This window comes from Acanthochromis polyacanthus, chromosome 1 (assembly GCF_021347895.1).
Source record: "Acanthochromis polyacanthus isolate Apoly-LR-REF ecotype Palm Island chromosome 1, KAUST_Apoly_ChrSc, whole genome shotgun sequence".
NCBI classification, from domain to species: domain Eukaryota; kingdom Metazoa; phylum Chordata; class Actinopteri; family Pomacentridae; genus Acanthochromis; species Acanthochromis polyacanthus.
Window position 1 is genome coordinate 10506823 of NC_067113.1, and position 19168 is coordinate 10525990.

Sequence of the window (19168 nt, forward strand, 5' to 3'; positions counted from 1 at the left end):
CTTTTAAAGGTGTCGTCCACCAATTTTGCACATCTTAGTCAGTACTGCTCAGCCTGTTTAAACATTTGTAAATGTTCTGATGTGACTTTAGAAAGAGCTCTTTAAATAAATCCTAAATAACCCTAATGATGAGATGGGAACGGTTGTCTCAGAGACTATGAACTCAACAGAAACTTTGAATTACAATCTAGTGTGAAGTAGTTTGAAAAACACAGGTTCAATAAGACAAATAACGCTGTTATTCAGTTATATTACATGGAATGTAGGCTCTAACGTTTTTGAGCTTGACCCAGACAATCTAGGGAGTAAAAATCAGGATATTTGTCCCTCTGCTGCTTCAGTTTTTGCTTTTACTACTTTTTAGAATCAAAACTTTGTCAAAGTGCAGCAATAAATAAGTTGAATAGTCCTTTGACTAAATGTGAATGAATATATTTATATAACAGTAAAAATGAGACACCAGAAATATTTTCATTACCTCTGCTTTTTTTTCTTTGTAAATGATGAATGCTTCAGTATTTATTAATCTGTTGGTTCTTTTACTATTGCACTTTTAACTGTCAAAGTAATAACAAAATCTAGATTAGATTAAAAAAAGAAGCTAATCCTTACATTTGAAATGTATGAACATTGAATATTTGATTTTGTTTGCTTCACTGAGCCACCATATGGATTATAAGAACTCTAGCTGATCAATATTGCAATAATTGATCGATTAGTTATTGGATAGACTGCAGATACGTTGTTAGTGATTCTAGGTTTGGTGAAACCGCTGAGCTCTAATTAGAAAGCATCATTTTAAATATTGCAGCAATATGTAAGAAAAAAGTTGCTGGCCTATTACACCAAGAACTGTATTCACCAAAGGCTCTATCTTGATAACTCATAAGTTTAAACGTTCTGCTGTCTTCTTTTGTCTGTCACTAGTCTCCCATAGTCAGACTGTTCTGCAGCACAGAATGACGGCACCTCATTGTTATTCTGCTTTGGGGTAAAAAACACGAGCTTTTGTTTAGGCAAGATAAAGCAAGTTTATTTGTAAAGCATCATCCATACACAAGGCAACTCAAAGTGCTTTACATTCAGAAAGGAACACTGAAATTAAATCACAGAATAAATGCAAGAGATTAAGGCATTAAAATTAAAGCATCACGTTAAAATCATAGAAATAAAACACAATCTAAAGCCAATAAAAGTGCATTTTAAAATACAAGATTTAATAACTAAGAACTATGATTATTAATCTGAGAAAACTGTAGTGAGTTCTAATGTTTTCAGGCCTGATTTAAATGAGTCGATGGGTTATTTTAGCTCAGGTATTCTGGACGTTTGCTCCATAGATGAGGTGTGTAGTAGCTGAATGCTGCTCACTTTGTTTGGATTTGGTTCTGGGAACACAGTAAACCTGTTCTGATGACCTGAGGGCGCTGGATAGGGAACAAGTCTGTGGTGTATTTTAGTCCAAGACCATTTAATTCTTTGCAAACCAAGACTAAGATTCTGATCTCCATCCTCTGACTAACAGGAAGCCAGTGTAGTGATGTGAGGACTGGTGTGATCTGGTCCAGTTTCCTGGTGTTAGTTTGGACTCTGGCAGCAACGTTCTGGACTGGCTGCAGTTGCCTGATTGATTTTTTTGTTAAGGCCTGTAAAGACAATAAAATACAATAATCTAACGTACTTTAAAGTGATCGCAGTCATCTTAGGCAGAGCCAATGATGTCTCCTCAAAATAATGATGCTTTAGTGGAACATTTGAATGCTGGAAGGTGAGAACTGTTATTATAATGGCACATTCATCGAAAATAAAACCTAGATGCAATTCAAATACACAGCAAAAACTTTAAATTTTGAGTGAGATCAGGATCTAATTGCGGGGTACATGTCAGCCTACATGTCTTCACATCAGATAGGTGAGTTGTCACAGAATGGAAGTTTAGTTTCCAGCTGTTTATAGCTATTTTTTGTAGTTTATTGCAGACCTGCAGCATCAGATGGCGTTGGGATCAACAAGTGTCTCCAAAGAGAGAGAGCTGCATGCATATACTCATGGAGCAACAGCAGGACCTTCGTTAGTTAGTATAATTGTAAGTTATTCCCGACACGTAGAAAGGATGAATCAGGATTTAATGGCAGATCACACTGTGTACTTTTGTTCACCTCAGACAGGTGAGCTGTCTCACAGAGTCTCTGTTTTCTTTAGGTTGAGTCCTGAGCTTTCAGTTTTAGTGTTTAAGGAATCAGAAATAAACTGGGCCGTTAGTAATTTGGACACTTTGATCAGCCGCGATCAGGTTAGATAAATCTGTTAATGCATTACTATGTATTATACATCACTCAGTCTCTCATGAATCTGGTGTGCTCTCCGGTACCGTGGGGATTTTGGTCTGCATGACACACTGAGGAACATTAAGAGGAAAGTAAGCTCCTGTATGTCTGAAAGACTAGCATGCCATCACGTTGACGGATTGATGAAGCCAGCCGTGTTCCATGTCTTAAAAGGGTTATAGTGTGAAGACATCTGTAATCACACACACTAATGCCCTTCATCGCTGCTGGGTCACCATGTCATGTTGGCTTTTTTTTTCTAATAAACATCCTGTGAGCTCCTTCAGCAGCAACATTTATCCTTAATAACAACCCTGATGAAACATCAATTTACTTATTTATTCAGTTGAGTCTTATGGTGTGCGTCCACCTCCCGGCTCCGATTGTGTTCATTATCCCCTCAGAATGTGTTTGAATGCCTGCTTGAATAAATGAATAAAAATCAAGGATTTTTCCATCATCTTGGTCTAAGAGCCAGTTTTCAGCAAGCAAATTAGATCCACTTTAAAGCTGGATTAAAAATACCATTTCTCCAGTCTGCAGCTTGTTGTTCTGCTCCTTTTAGGGCAAGATTTTGTTTTTATTGATTGTGATTTGGTCTAAACCTAGAGATGTCCACATTAATGTTTTTTGCCCCAAGTCTAGCATATATTAAGTAACTACCAAGTCCTGGTCTGATATTTTTATATCCTACAGTTAGTACTCTGGTCCTCAAAATACACACCAGCATGTTAAAAGTCATGTCTTGTGCTTATAAACTTCTGTTGCATGCCTTTAGATGATATTAAATTTACGTTTTCTGATTCAGGGTGATGCTGTAAAAGACCTAATGCTTCGTTTCCTGGGAGAGCAGGCAGCCACCAAGCGGCAGGTCCTCACCGCCAACTCTGTGGAGCAGTCCTTCAGCGGCCTCAGACAGCTCATCGTAAGTCACTTACTTCTAAGTCTGTAGATTCTTAGTCATCCACATCATGGTAGTCCTAGGAGCTTCAGTAGAAAATGATCTAATTTTTGTAAGCCAAGCTTCGGTTCAGTTTGCAATGTGTAATAGATTTAAAACGTGACGGAGCTTCACCACATGAAACACCGTCAAAAGCATGATTGTAACACAGTGAAAACAGCATGAATACCATTCACATGACAGTTTAAACTCTGGGTCAGCCGTGCTGCAGAACGTGCACGGTGTGGTTATTTGATAATGGTAGTGGGCTTCTGTCTTCAAGAACCTGAAAGAGAAGTCCAGTTGCTTTCTACTGAAGCTCCTAGAACTAATTTGTAAATGTTCACTTCTGAACAACATTCACTGTGAAATTAAAACCTCATATATACAATTTTATAAAGGAATGTGTGCCGTTTAATGTTGTAATGTAGTCATTATTTCAACTTTTATGCGTATTTCTGCTAATTTATTTTATCTTTGCATAATTTCCATGTAGTTGAAACAGAGTGTTAGTTTGACAGTTCATTCTTGATCTTAGTAGCAGCTCCTGAAAAACACTCCCTTAAAGGTCTGCTGGCTCCTAAGTTTCCTGTTCAACATCTTTATTATTCAAATTCCATCAGAACTTAACTATTATTATCTGTGAATGAAGGTCACGTGAAATTATTGACAGGTTGTGAACAAGAAAGTGGAACTTGCAAGGAAGTTGTTTTGTCAATACCTTCTCTGCATTTACACTAAGATTGTATGTTAAGAGGAAAAACAACAATAAAGTTGAGATGCACTCCTGTAGTGCTAAACTATTCAAAATTAAGCTTTCAAGGTCTTCACTTAACAAATAACTGTGTCCAAGTACTCCACACATTCACATTGTATTCAGCAGGCTAAAAATAAGTCTGTCACTAAACCGTAACTTAATATGTGTCTATAAAATGGTGGATTTGTTTGTGTTGTGTCGGGCTGAAAAGCTTCACTCTTCACTACGAGTGCCACATTTTCTGGAGGTACATGCTGGAGCTGAATGATCTTTGGAACATATCTGTGATTTTTCTGACTGACTGTACAGATTAATTTGTGATAGAATTTTTGTAAACCAAGCCTCAGTTCAATAGAGAGACTATCTACCACATGGTTGTCACACAAGGAAAGCATCATAATGTTGTAAAACCAGGGTCAGTTGTTCTGCAAAATGTGCTCAGTGTGGCTATTAAATAATGGCAGTGGGCTCATGCCAGTCCAGCCACAGCAGGTAGACCTTAACCCTGTGGTGCACATTGATAAATATGCAGCACAAATAACCCTTAAAAATGTTTTATCTACTTAAATAAATAAAACTGAGTTAAAGCATGACTTAATAGCCACACCCTGGATTGGAAATTTTCCGAATTGTATTGCTTGAAATTGCAGTTTCCATGTGAAATGTCTGAATTGTTCTACCTAGTAAATGACAACCGCTGGTAAGCTAGCACTGCTTAGCATCCTGTGGTGACTGCAGCTAGACTGACCTTTTGACAGTCACTCTGTAAAGTCAGTGATTCTACTGAAGGTGCTGGGTGCTGGGGTCTCAGTTGAATGAAAACAGTGAATAATTCGTCTCCTTTCTCTTCATATTATGCTATGTATGCCAGGCATAGAAATATGTGTCTTTCTTTGCGACTGTGCAGCCTCACCTCATTCGCTTTCCTCCTGCCGTCTATCTGTCCGTCTGTCCAGCCCTCCTGCATTCCCTCCATCATAATTTGTGACCCACAGATGACCCTGAGAGACAGTTGTTATTTAAAACATATGCACGGCGGCAGCAGCAGCAGACGCTGTGATGGAGAGAGGGGAAAGAGGAGAGAAGGACGGGAGGGGTGGAGTTGAGAGATGGAGAGGTGGAGATCCACTCGGCTCACAAGTTCTTTTCTCCTGCTGTGCCCATGTATTATGCATGGGACTGCTGTGCATATTTCAAGGGCCTTCTGGACTTGGTGTGTATATATATATATATATACACACACACAAGATGGTGCTTTCAGCTTGCTCTATATGGTGTGTGTGTGTGTGTCTAAGTAAGAGGATCATACGCCATCTGCTGATTGGTGTGGGTGGCTCCCTGGTGCAAGAGGTAAAAGAAAGCAGAGAGATGGTGAGGCAGAAATGTAGCGCAGACCTACAGCAGAGATGTCAAAGCAGCCAGAGAGAAAGTTGTGTTTGTGTGAGTGAAAGATATGGAGGCAGAGGAGGGCTTCACCTGGCCATAAGCAGATACAGAGACACTTTTTACCTCAGAGCATGGAAGACTGCTGTGTGGCGATTCTCTGGAGACTTAATGATTCGGTTATTTGAAGGAAATTAATATGAGTGTTGTCAACTCTTGAATTAAAAAAAATAACCATGTAAGATGAGTTATTTCTAGTAAGTTATGGAGTTATTTAGGAAAGAATGATTTAATAACAAGCATAATGAATTCAAAATGTAATGTGTTAGTGGAAATTCTTCTCATCTTACTGCCGTACCTGCTTTGCTCACTGACTCCATGACTTCTGAGCTTTAGAATGCAGATCTTCTCGTGTTTAACCAAGTTGCATTGTGATTTCCTTTACTTTTTCCTTGTTGAATGAAGTTGTTTAACATTTGATCCAGGGTTCTCCGGCTGGCAACAGTCTGCTGTGCCCATATAATATGATGCTTGCAATCTTTTCAGGAAATTTTGATTTTACAGGGATTCCAAATTTCCGAATGAGCTGCAGGGAGACTCTCTTAGCAGTGACTGACATTCAGTGTCTTGTTCAACAGCAGTTCAGTCAGGGAATGAATGCCAATGCAGAAGCTTGTACCCAGGGCCTCCAGCTGAAGGACAACATCTCCACTCACTGCATCATCCACTGTGAATCCAAAAACCGTGCTCCTTAATAAGGAGCAGGGGGATAGCTTTGCATGGCTTTGACTGAGTCACTCCCACTGATGAATGGATCAGACACCATCTGCCTTCTCCATCTACTTACATTCAAATGATTTACTTACCAATAAATTCTAACATTCCCAAACTTTAAGATCAAACAAATTCATAGATCAAAGCTGTCGTAGGTGATGTAGCTCGCTGGGCTGGGAGGGGAGGTTAAAGTTAGGAAAATCAGAGGATGTGCATAAGCAAGCAGAACATACATGCATACATACATGTATTTTCTCATATTAGCACAGGGAAGTCCACATTGTGGCTGTTGAAACTATAGTCTGCTGAAACTGATGCATGGCGGTACATTATGCAAGTATGTGTCATTATTTCTCTGTGTGACTGTATGCACATGTGAGGAGTACAAACTTGTACTTTTTACGTTCTTCATACATATTATGTGCTTTTCGGCATTATTTGTCTCTTGAGATCATCGTTTGTGTACGGCCTTTTCCTCAGATGACATTGGTCGTCAGTCCACGGAGCTTTGTTCTGCTGTGTGGCATCCTTGTATGTGCGTGTGTGTTGCAGAGCTTTGCTGTGAGCTGGCAGAATGAGTCATGCTGCAGAGCCAGAGTGTGACTGCACCCATCGCCACCACATGCTCCCTCCGCTCATACATGCGTACACATATGTATACTAAACACGCAAATGCACTCAAGAGATTTAAGAGGAAGTGTCTGCAGCTCCTCTCTAGCTCTTTCTCTCTGTTTTTTTGTTTTGTTTTTTTTTGTCTCATGAGGGTCCCTTCCCTCATCTGGTGAATGAGGACATCAGTCAGTCTCTGTCAGAGAGCTGCCATCAGAGACACACTCAGTACTTCCCTGTGATGAATCTTCATGTGGATTAAAACTTGCATGCCTTTGCCAGACAGCCTGTACCACAGCTGAGAGGATCTGTAAAAATATTCTCACTATCTGTAGGAAAATGTAACTACAACTAAAGCAAATTTTGATTGTGGAGGCTCTAAAATATAAAAACAAATAACAGTACCCATTATTTGTTTCAGTGTGATAAAACATTGAATTAAAAGATAAATTAATTGTTGTGGACACGTTTTCCATCAATCAACCAGTCGTTTAACTGTAAAACTGTTTCAGAAATCAAACGGTTTCATTTAAGCAGTTTTACATGGATAAAAGTGAGGAATTGTTGAACACATACCTGCATCAAAATTTTATTTTTTTTTGTCTGATCTGAATGCTTTCTGAATCTGGCTTTACATCCATGGCGGAATTTATTTAATCAGCAGCTTTGTGCTGTGCTTTTCTTTGTGTGTCAAGCAGCAGAAAAAGTTGGAGCATGATGTCTTTGAGTTGATCTGCCTGCGGTTTGACTAAATCACAATTTTGATGCTGAAAAGATCTATTGTACAGCCCTAATATTTGTAATATAGACATTTTCTTCTGACTCTCATCTACTTCCAATCCTTGTTTTCCTGACCCCATTCCAAATTTATCTCGAGCCCATCCCTTCTCAAACCACAAGTGTGACAGTGTCCCATATGTTACAGACTATCTAACTGAGACTGCTTGTGTTTAAAGCCTCACTGGACGCTACACTGTCCCAGATTTCATTATTTGGGGACTACAAAGTGATCATTAACAAACAAAATTTGTCCAAAACTACAAAATTAGGGGCTAATAAACCCGTAACTAACTGAAATGTAAGTATATTATTCCTTCTTTTGTTAAGAAAGCGTACATTTTAGGTTGGATAGTCAATGAAGTGGCTGGCTCTCCTCTCCTCTACTTCTCCCTTGACCTCTGTCTCCTCTCTTGTCCCTGCTGTGGTGTGGTCAGCAGTGAGTTAGTCTCTAGCTCAGCACCACCCTGGGCTGGCCTCATCTGTCTCTCTCATTAGCAATCACCCCCTCCTCTCTTCCCCTCTCCCTCTTTTTCCTCCTTCTCCTTCATCTCTGTCTCTCACTTCCTTCCCTCTGCATTACCCACCGGAGACTCTAACCTCTCTTTCCTCCCACAGTGTGATGCTGTCTGGGCCAGGGGCCAGCATGTATATATGTGTGTCTGTGTGTGTGTCTGAGTCTGTGTGTGTGTCTGAGTGTGTGTCGGTGCAAGGCAGAGAGATAGACCCACCTTGGCTGGGTCAGACAGACACACCCCCATAATCACTGCAATGACCCAGCTGCTGCATCGCTCTTTGATATCATTGCTGTAACCTTTACTTGTCATTATGATAACCTTTCTACATAGCTGTCATTTCTGCCACCAGTTGCACTCACCAGCCTAGGTCTGAGTATTGCACCGTCAGCGTTTGTAGTGCTGAAGGGCATGTTTAAACCTTAGTGCTTGTTGTTCTCACCTTAGTCTGTTTGTGTTGGCTGCAGCCATAAGCTCAGACCTATTGTAAAGCTGCAGGTGGAGTTTAGTCTGCAGGTCTGTCAACTCAAGAATCTCTGGAATGACATGGTAACCAATGACTGATGGAGCATCAATCGTGTTTAAGTGGCATATACCAATTCTTAATGTGCTTTTCTACTAGCACCTACTCTACTCGACTCGGTTTAGGTCGTCTTCAATTGAATATCACCTCAAAACACAAAACACTGCTAATCCTCCAGTATGGTCTCCAATAATGCAGCGACAGAGTTGAGGCCATTCTCCCTCCTGTCGCTCGCCGGTCGGTGCCCGTAAATGGCGTCCATTTGGCTAAACCACTTCCAACACCTCCGGTTTGACCCACTCCGGCTGTTGTGGTTCTTTTTCAGCTTCTCCCGACACTGCTTCATTTTCCTGCTGTATCCATGAGCGGCCATCTGCTCGGAGACCTCCTGATAAATTGTCTCATTGTGAGACGCACCATCCAGCTCTCTCTGTATTCTTTGGTCCGCTACCAAAGACAGAAAAGTCTGCACCTCTTCATTCACCCACGGTCTCATGTGTCATCACTCCCTGTCCAATCAGTGGCCTGCACTCTGTAGACGTCACATTATCGGCTGCACTCAGCTCGCTTGGAACTCCAGCCGAGTAGGTACTGAAATAGTAGCTGGTACCATTTACTATGTCCTAATGGAAAACATCACAAGTTGAGTAGAGTCGAGCTGAGTCGAGCCAAGTAGGTGCTAGTGGAACAGTGCCATTCGTGGTATTCCAATGCCGATCTGTTTGTTTGTGGTACTTACAACATATACTTTACCACTGTATAGCAGCAGATTAATAGATAAAAGTATACAGCCACACTAGCGTGTTAGCTACCATCTATGGGACTGTACTTATGAACAGCAGTGCTAAATGCTAATCTGCCAACTGTGACCATGCTCACATGCTGTTGTATAGCAGATATCATTTTTACCATGTTCACTGTTTGCTACTTAGCCCAAAACATCCTGGTAGCAAGAAAAAGTCAAGGTATCACTGATCACCATCATCTAGGCACCATGACTGTCTACAGAACTCTATGACAATCCATCCATAGTTGTTGAAGTACTTCAGTCTGTATCCATAGTGGTAGAGCAACGGTTTATCGATCAACCAGCATTTCCATCTATTTCCTTTCCTAGAAAATTAAAGTTGAACTGGTGATTGCTTCCACAAGCAGTGGTGAATATACCAAAGCTAAATGGTAAAGTTATTACCCAAATTAGGTGTCCGTCTTTCACGGTTTACAAACTGAGTCCCTGAATGAACTGTTGTGTGGAATACTTGCTGTTGATCAGAATCAGATTAGAAAGTTTTATTGAAATACATAAAATCTAGTTCACTTGTTGATACAAGCTGATAAATACCAAACAACTCGTACTAACAGAAGAGACACAAGTCAGGCTGGATTCACATGTGGTTTGTCACATGGTAACAACAGTATTTATAACCCATTCTGTAACACCTGTAACAAATTTTGCATCCAAGCATTTGTCACCTTCCAAAATCAACAATTCAACAGGCAAACACACTTCACAGAGTAGTTGGTCAGGTGCACATGATCAGAGCTTCTCTTTCAACCTTTATTTTTCATTCTTTACACTACTTATGCCATTTTTCATTTGCACCAAAGAATGGCTTCAATAGAGACTGTCTGAAAGTGCCTATCATTTCAGTCCCTTGACAATCCTTCTCTCGTCTCTAAATCAGTCAATTTCGCACTGCCTTCGGATGTGGCTGTACTGAAGAGATACCACAACACCTATGCCTTCAGATATGTTTTAACAACGCACTGTAATCATCTAATTGCTCGCATTTCACTGCGTTCCCAGATCTCAGCAATTCCTTTAGGGAATTCATTGTCACCACAACTGATGACCAATCAGTTTAGTTTTTAGAAAACTTTCGGCCTAGTGATACTGGGGGATGCTTGGTGTGTAGAGTAGCTGGTTGTAGATCAGGCCTGACAGAACATTTTAATGCAGTCTTCAGCAGTGCTCTCAGAGGGAAAGGGAACTGGGGACATGGTGTTATTGTTGACAACCAAACCATCAAACAGTATCCCGTAGCCCACTAGTCAATCAGTGGTTGATATTACTCAGAGGAACATCACTTAGAAGTTGGAAGCTGTGTTGAGCAATCTTAGGGAGTGCTATGTGGAGTTCTCTTACAGGCTATGAGCTAGCACGGTGTATTCACAAAATATATTATGCTGCTTTGTGTCCGGATGTCTCTCGGTGATACTGTTTGAAGCGTCCAGCTATTGCCTGTGGGAGACAAAATGGCTGCTGTGTGAAGTTCATATCAGTACAGTACCCGAGCATGGCATCCTTCAGCTGGAGGGCAATATCTGTCCCCTGGTTCAAGTGTCTGCAGACCAACTACTGAGGCATCAAAGTAATGTTGGCCGCCGTTGCAGTGACTGGCATTCTCTTTTAGCATATTACTAATGGTTTTTTTTTTTTTTTTTTTTTCCAGCACCCTCTGTGTAATCCAAAATGCAGGGGTTTAATTGAAGTAGCACTGGAACTCCCTGTGTTAACCAAAGCTGGTGTGAGGAAGCCTTTTAAAGTTAGATTCGCCTGGAGGCTTTGGGTCTTGCGAGAGAACAAGTGGGCGTTCATTTGTTCATCAAGCTTTGTTATGCTGGATGTTTTTTTAAAACTCACCAAAGGATAGGCGCGCTGAACTTCCGATCTTCAACACAATTAAGAAGCCTCACCCCTTTTAAACTCGCGACGAGACTAATTATGTATATGTGTTGGTGTGTGAGAGAAAGTGATAGAGGACGTAATGTGTGTATATTTCCATTGCACACGTTGTTCTGTGTGGGAGTGAGTAAGAAGGAGTGTGGCTAAACCACTGTAATACTACTGAAGTCAGACTTAATTAGATTGAATAAAGTTGTGTTCTCTGAACATGTTTATAGCATGTGCTCTGCTTACATGTGAGATATTTATAGGGGGGTCTTCTTGATAAATGGTACTGGATTAACTTTCATCTTAGTCATTATACCAAATCATAGCTGAGTCCTTACCCCAGGGACACTCTGGAGCACCACTGTGACTCTGAGGGTTCATATCCGACTGCTCCTGTCTTGTTTGTCTCCTTTTCTTATTTTTGTCTGATGTCTTTGTTCTGTCTGGAGCAAAGGCAGGTGTGTACTACCCATCATCTTCAAATAAAAGCACAAAACATCATACAAAAGACAGGGAGGCAGTGCTCCAGAATCCCAGCACACATCTGTCACTGAGCCTCTATAGTCAACCCCGCATTTAATATTACCGGCAATTAATCACCATGGTAATGCCTCCTCATTTGATTTCAGGGGAATCTGATTATGCATTTGAGCTGAGCTAAATTATTAATCACCACCAGCCTATTGTTTATCTATGTTTTTGTTGTCCCACTGCCCATTCTATGTTAGTTAGAATCATTGAAGCCTGATGAGTGACAGGAAGGTTTGTATGCATGATGGAATTCCTAGCGAACTATTATGAAGCACACTGTATGCCATCAAATGAGAAGTAAGCTCACCTGACCTGTTTAGCCACATGCAGTAGTGTGGTTCGTGGTTGGTCAGTCTTTGCTCTAGACTAAAGTGTTTCAGATGTGGATAAATGGTCGCCTCAGGACTTCATCTACTAACTTGGACCTTCCCTCCAGCACCACCATGAGGTGCTTTTTTGTTTGTCGTGTTGAAGTGTTTTATCTTGTTTTACCGGTTTGCTATGAACTTATAAAGGTGGTGCCTGAAGAGTTCCAATGATCACAATAGAGCAGATCAGTGTGGTTATTTCCTGTTCTGTCTGTTATTTCATTAAATTATACCACAGATTGGTAACCTTGCTTTTGTGTGGAAAAGCACGACTGGACAGAAGTTGACTGAGTGAAATTGAAAAGGAACAATAGGAATTTCAGCAACAGTAATGAATGCTGACAGCTGGAGTCAAGACCCTGTACATTCTGAATGTTAGATTAGCATCTTGAACAGTCAAGTCTGTGATTGTTCTTTCACTTTTTCCATCAGCGGGGTCAACCCTGAGGTTCGACCATTTTAGATGACAGTGAAGCAGACACAGCCGTCATTATCTACTCAAGGGCACTTCCATCGCGTCTTTAATGGAGACTAACCCTGTGACCTTGCCACTTGAACCACACAGTCTCCATGCTTTCTACTCAAATCACAGCTCCTCTGTGTGTGTAATGTTTGGTTTGGTTCAAGACCTAAAATTATAGGCTGCCGGAAGATAATATCAGAGCACAAAATTAGGCGTAGCAGCGATGCTGCATAGTTATGTAAGGCCTAAGCTGAAGTTCACACCACCTGTTCTGTGGGATTTTTCTCTTTGGCTCCTTGCAGCGCCTCTCTGCAGCCCCCCTGGCCCTCATTCACATCCTGCTTATCCTCTGTTGAAACCCCTCATCCCTCTGTTTGCCGTCTTCACTCTGTGTGTGTGTGTGTGTGTGTGTGTGTGTGTGTGTGTGTGTGTGTGTGTGTGTGTGTGTGTGTGTGTGTGTGTGTGTGTGTGTGTGTGTGTGTGTGTGTGTGTGTGTGTGTGTGTGTGTGTGTGTGTGTGTGTGTGTGTGTGTGTGTGTGTGTGTGTGTGTGTGTGTGTGTGTGTGTGTGTGTGTGTGTGTGTGTGTGAATGCAGCTATTGTACACCACCACTGGCCCACTCCTAGCTGTTCTCATTTCCTCTACTGACCCCTCATCCCAGTCTCACGCACACACTCCTCACACACACCTGTCTTCTTCTTGTGCCCCATGGCAGGGCAGCGATGTACTGTAGCGTACTACAGGATATGTGTGTGTGTGTGTGAGTGACTGCAGCTGCTTTTGGCCATCCAGGCTGCCTCCTCGTTTTCAGCTTCATTTCCCCCTCTAATGAAGATTCAGAGGCAGCGCAGCTACTGGCACAGGGCAGGAGAGGAGAGGAGAGGAGGATGGGCTGAGGAAGGAGCAATGTATGAGGAAACAATGACAGCGGGAAGAGAAGGGAAGTAGGCATCAGAGTTGGATGAAAGGGCAGGAGGAGATGTAGGGAGAGGAAAAGAAGAGAAAACGACAAGATGGAGGCAAATTCTGAGCCGAAAAGAATGATAGCAAAGCAGAAAAGGGATGAAGGGAGGATGAATGGGATGAAGGGAACAGATACAGCGGAGGAGGAGACGGAAGAGGATGATGAGTTTTGTGATAAAGATGACTAGAAAGAAAGTAGCCTTCTCTCCCTCTCTCCTAATTAGCTCCCTGGCTGTGATGAATGGCACAGCACTTAGGACCCAATCGACGAGCCGACCTTGTCATGGGTGTTGATGGGGTGGGGTGACTCTACACCCCCCTCCCACCTCTGTCCCCCACTTACCTATTGTACCACCTCCTGTGGAAGCAGATGCTGCTAATATCTGTGTGTGCGTGTGTGTGTAGGTACTTTGTCCTCCAGCTTCAATGGCTACCAGTTCTTACCCACACCTCACTCATTCACATATTAGTCACATGTTGTGACTAATTCTGCAGCATTAGATGTCACATTAATATCACTTTGGAGTTGACACCGGTGTAAGGAACTAAAAATCCTCCCATTATTGTCCGCCTACTCTGACCTGAGACTTATCTCCAGAAAATTCAAGACCTTGTCCTTCTCACTTCACTGCCTTTCCCAAGAGAAGTTCATTCAAACAACTTTTCACGTCCTGTTTTTGCGATTATTAATGTGTTTTTTTAGCCTAGCCGCGCTAGACCCCATGTTCTGAAGGCACAAGGGTCTAGGCACGCTCGACAGGGAGGGAGGCGGGCTAAAAGGTTGTCTATCAAATCCCTCTGCAGCAATTGGGTAGGTATACAACCAATCAACGCAACGAATAGGCTGACATAGTTCCTAGAGCACCGGCGGATTGTGGCTAAGTCCCATTAGCTTCCCAACCAGCGGAGCCGCGGAGCCAACTGGTATATTAAGGATTAGCCATATCCCATCGGCATAAGTCCAAATACGTCTTTCTTCTCAATGAAACACTTCAGTGCCGTCCTTTGTTTATCTTTCAAGTTGAATTTTAGCTTCAAATCTTTAAAGCTGCTGTCCGGAGTTTGAATCGCAGCGTCTCCCAAAACACTGTTGGTCCCACCCTCCGTCCCTCTGATTTCGCCCCTTTATTTGTGCACGCGCGCAGTACATGAGAGGGGTGCCCAGAGTGCTGCAGCATCTCGCCTGTTTTGCTGTTTTCCCCTCTTCTACATTTAGTATATTTAGTAAATAATAAAGGAATAACGTTAGAATGCTGTATTGAGTCTAACTTGTCCTAATACCAAAATAACATGAATCTGTTAGGACGAACGAGTAAAGTGTCAATATGTGATTACACTCGTGTATCCCTCTCAATGACGTTGTTTATCAAACTTAGTGCATTTACGCGTGTATATGTGTTACATTGTTTATTTATTTCTATCTAGAGTTCAGAATTGCATGACTCCTCTGACGAAGAGTATGTCCCAGACGCCCCAACATCTTCCTCCAGAGGTCGGGCATCTAAACGAAGCCGTCAGGCGGGCTATGGAGGCCGTGGTCGGGGAACGACGCGAGCACCCCGAGCCAAAAAACGTCCTGCAGTCTCTTGGCTTGACAAGCCATGGGATTGGTAACTTTTCTGGAAGTTGCTGATCCCTGATGCTCTCTCCTCCACAAGCAAAACAAATGTGCGCGCGGTTGCGTAGTGCGTAGCTCGCCCACCTCTGCATGGGCTTGCTTGCTGTGCGCGTAACCGTTGATTGACAGCATGACAAAGCTGAAGCTCGAACTTGATTGGTCGGCAGCGACCGGCGCTTTTTGGAATAACATGGGGGTCTATGAGAGGAAGGCGGAGCTCAGGAATAAATTTTCATATCGCGTTATACTAACTTTATATTATAGTATCGAACTAGACTAACACATTTAAGCTTTGTTAAAAAATTATACATAAATTGAAAACAAACGGAAACTCCGGACAGCAGCTTTAAGGGCTGTGGCCAAAGCCGAGTCGAAAGATAACTGTTTATTGTTTCCGGTTGTTTCTGTCAGAATCGTCGTGCCTCTGTCGTCACTTCGTTACGCCCGCCTTCTGACTCTACACTTCATGGTGATTCGTCCGGCCAGTTTTAGGAGCATCCAGCCTCAAGCCTTATGGAGGGTAACTAGGCCCACCCTGGCAGAGAATTAAATTCGTTGCCGTGGGTTGTCTAGCGCGGCTAGGCTAGTGTTTTTTTTTTATTTTTGATTTGACAACTATTCATCCATCTATTATCTATACCATCTATCCCAGCTGACTTAGAGTGAATGTAGGGACACCTGGACATGTATCAGTCTATCACAGGGCTACACATAGAGACAAACAATCACACTCACATTCACACCTACAGACAGTTTAGAATCACCAGTTAACCTCAGCATGTTTCTGGACTGTGGGAGGAAGCTGGAGAACCTGGAGAAAAGCCACACATGTACAGGAGAACATGGAGACTCCATGCAGAAAGATCCCAGGAAGGCCAGGACATAAACCGGAGATCTTCTAAGTACTAGGCGACAGTGCTAACACTGATTCACTGTGCAGCCTGATCTAACATCATTATTATAATCATTATTTTCATTGATTTTGCAGTCCTACTTTGGGGAATGCTGTAATACAAAGAAAATTTCTGTTGGGGAAGACACTTTGTACTGAAATATTTATGTAATAAATGCTCTCCTCTTTTTTTTTTTTAATTTTAAAGTAAATATTTTAGGATTTTAGACTTTTGATTGGACAAAACAGATGACATAAAGAGGCTACCTTGAGCTGAGAGAAAATAATGCCATTACCGTTAGTCTCACATAGTGACTCTCAGTGCTGGAGGAGAGTCTGACTCCACCTAATTATTATTATTCTGTCAATAAAAGGAGTCATTTAGAGAAAAAACAAGCAGGATTTCCTGATTGTGCAATTCAGATATTTGACAAAACTTTTCATTTTTACCATTTAGTCTGCTGTTTGTAGTTTGTTATTGTTGTGTCTCTCAGTGAACAAGAATTTTAAAAAAGTCACACACAAACAGTGGAAAGGGAGGAAATGGGAGGCTTATGCTTGACGTATACGTGATAGTCATAGAGAATAACCAATAGATATTAGATTAATATCACTGTTACCCTCCGCAGTTTAGTGCAGTGATGGACAGGCTGTTAAGAAAAACAAGTTTTGCCAGAATTATTTGGAAGCTAAAAACAAAGGTAAGCAGTGCTGAATTTTTCATCTGTGTTTTAGAAATCAAACAGTAAGTAGTTAGCAGGTCACTCTATTTTGAGCACATTTAGATTGGAGACACTCATCATGATTTGTGGTCGTCACTGGAGGCGTAGAGTGGCACCAGCAGTAATTTTAGAACTATAAAAGCCAACACATTGCAATTTTGTGTTGTTAGCAGAAACACTTATACTCACTCTGGTTTGATGATTTTTGAGGACACTGTATACTTCATACATTTCACACTCAAAATAAATGGTAAGTAGTAAATATATTGTAGTCATGTGTGAGTGGTTTGGTACTCAGCCTACAATTATACGCTGCATCTGACCAAAGTCAGTACTGCTGTTAATTACTATGGGGCATGGCTGAGAACTCCAGTTAAAGTAGACCATCAAAATTGCTGACAAACTTTCCAGTTTCCAAAATGAAGAATCAATTGTAAAGTTCAGGTTGCAGACAGATTTTTGACTTATTGTATTTTGTTTTAGGGATGTTGCCACATTCTCAGAGCTGGATGAATACATTGGTGAACATGCGATTATCGTTACTAACAGAGCTATTTAAACAAGAACCAGCAGAAACAAGAAAAGCACTCAGAGTGCAGGACTCCCCCAAGGCTGCTCAGCCTTTGTATTGTTTCCGATGGCTAAAAAAAAATTACCTTGCACTGAGCACAGGCGTGTGTTCTGCATGTGTACGTTATGTACGGATACCGAATCACGTGACCTAAATATGTAGCGGGTGGAGGGTATTGATGAGACTCAGAAACACCCCCACAATTTAATCAGTTGTTCCTTGGATCATTTCTGATGGAAAAGTCCTCAGAGGTGGATTTGTAGTAGGATCACAATCAGCTGATGTAGTGTTCACTTGTCATGGTTACAGTGACACCGTGCCGCTATCTGGCAATGATACAGAAATCTTTAACAAATCAGTGGATCCAGACTATAAACCGCATCACTGCCAACAGGGCTCCAGACTAACTTTGTTTCCTAGGAGCACAGTGGCCCCTAAGTTAAAATTTTAGGAGCGCAACCAGAAAATGTAGGGGCGCACATCAAAATCAACTTGCACAGTAAATATTCACATTTCCTCTCATTTTCACTGTATTACTGATAAATACTTGCACAATAAATGCAGAAACTATGTTTTCAATTCACATTTTATTGTGCAGCAGTTGACACAACATAAGAAAAGCACTCAGAGCGCAGTACTCCACCAAAGCTGCTCAGTTGATGTATAATTTCCGACAGATTAAAATTTTAATAAAAAATGACCTTGTGCTGAACACAGGCATATTATGCATGTGCACATTATGTATTTATACTGAATCACGTGTAAATTACTCTTATAAAGGTCTGTTGATCAATTCATTACTTTTTGCAAGTCTTTGTTTTGCTAGTGTTGAAATAACTGTTCTCTCCAGGCTTTTATTTTGAAGGCGTATTTTTAATGCTACGGGCTTTTATTTTGTAACCTTTCCAGCGGCACAGGAAGTGCTTCTCTAAAAAGAGGTTTCTTGACATGGCGAAGATGCTGTTGAAAAGTCCGAAAATCCACTTAAAGATGAAAGAAAACGGTTTCACGCTGTTGCTGTCTAGCAAAGGATGTGTCTAAACTTAGAAGCAGCTGGAATGGAGACAAGAAAGGAGTGAAGGACAGGAAGGTGAATTTGTGTTGAAAATAAGGCTGAACGTAAATAAAGGCTTTCTGAAACATCAGGAGCTTCACCATCATTCGCCCCCCCGCTCTCACACACATTGACCGGCCTTCTTCTTCTTTGGTGTTCGACTCCTGTCTTCTTTTAGAGTTAATGTTGGTTGGCAAACAGATTATTTGCGCATTACTGTCTACTGGGCTGAAGTGTGGAGCAGACGTTTGTCAGTAACAAAAAATATTCAATAATAATTTAAAAAGAAATCGGCAAATTTACTGGTTGCACATGCGCAAGTAGATGAAAAATTTACTCGCACTCGCTCAAATTTTGGTCGCAAAATGCACCATTTAGTCGCAGTCTGGAGCCCTGGCCAAATTCTAATCACTTGGTCCGTGTGTCATTTCTGACCTTCCCTGGAAATTTCATCCAAATCCATTGGTCTGTTTTTGAGTAATGTTGCTAACAGACAGACAAATAAACCAACACTTATCGTCACATAACTCCACCAAGGAACACAACAGAGTAATAAACCAAAGTTATGTTTATTGTGAGTATTCTGAAATATCTCTTCTTTTGTGAGAATACTGGAGACCAAGAAAAAAAAATAAACCAAACAGGAAAAATAATTCATTCCTAGTACTTGAAACAAAGTGTGTAAGTTGTTGGTCATGTATGTTGTTG

The 19168-nt window shown here is 41.5% G+C and overlaps 1 protein-coding gene across 2 annotated transcripts in view; it reads left to right on the forward strand.

Moving 5' to 3' along the window:
- trappc12 (trafficking protein particle complex subunit 12) overlaps positions 1 to 19168 on the forward strand; it is a 46525-nt gene that overhangs the window by 4241 nt on the left and 23116 nt on the right. For both annotated transcript variants that reach the window (XM_022192506.2, XM_051951026.1), the window contains exon 3: positions 3136 to 3252. In XM_022192506.2, the coding sequence (XP_022048198.2) occupies positions 3136 to 3252 (117 nt within the window). The remainder of the gene's footprint in view (positions 1 to 3135; positions 3253 to 19168) is intronic.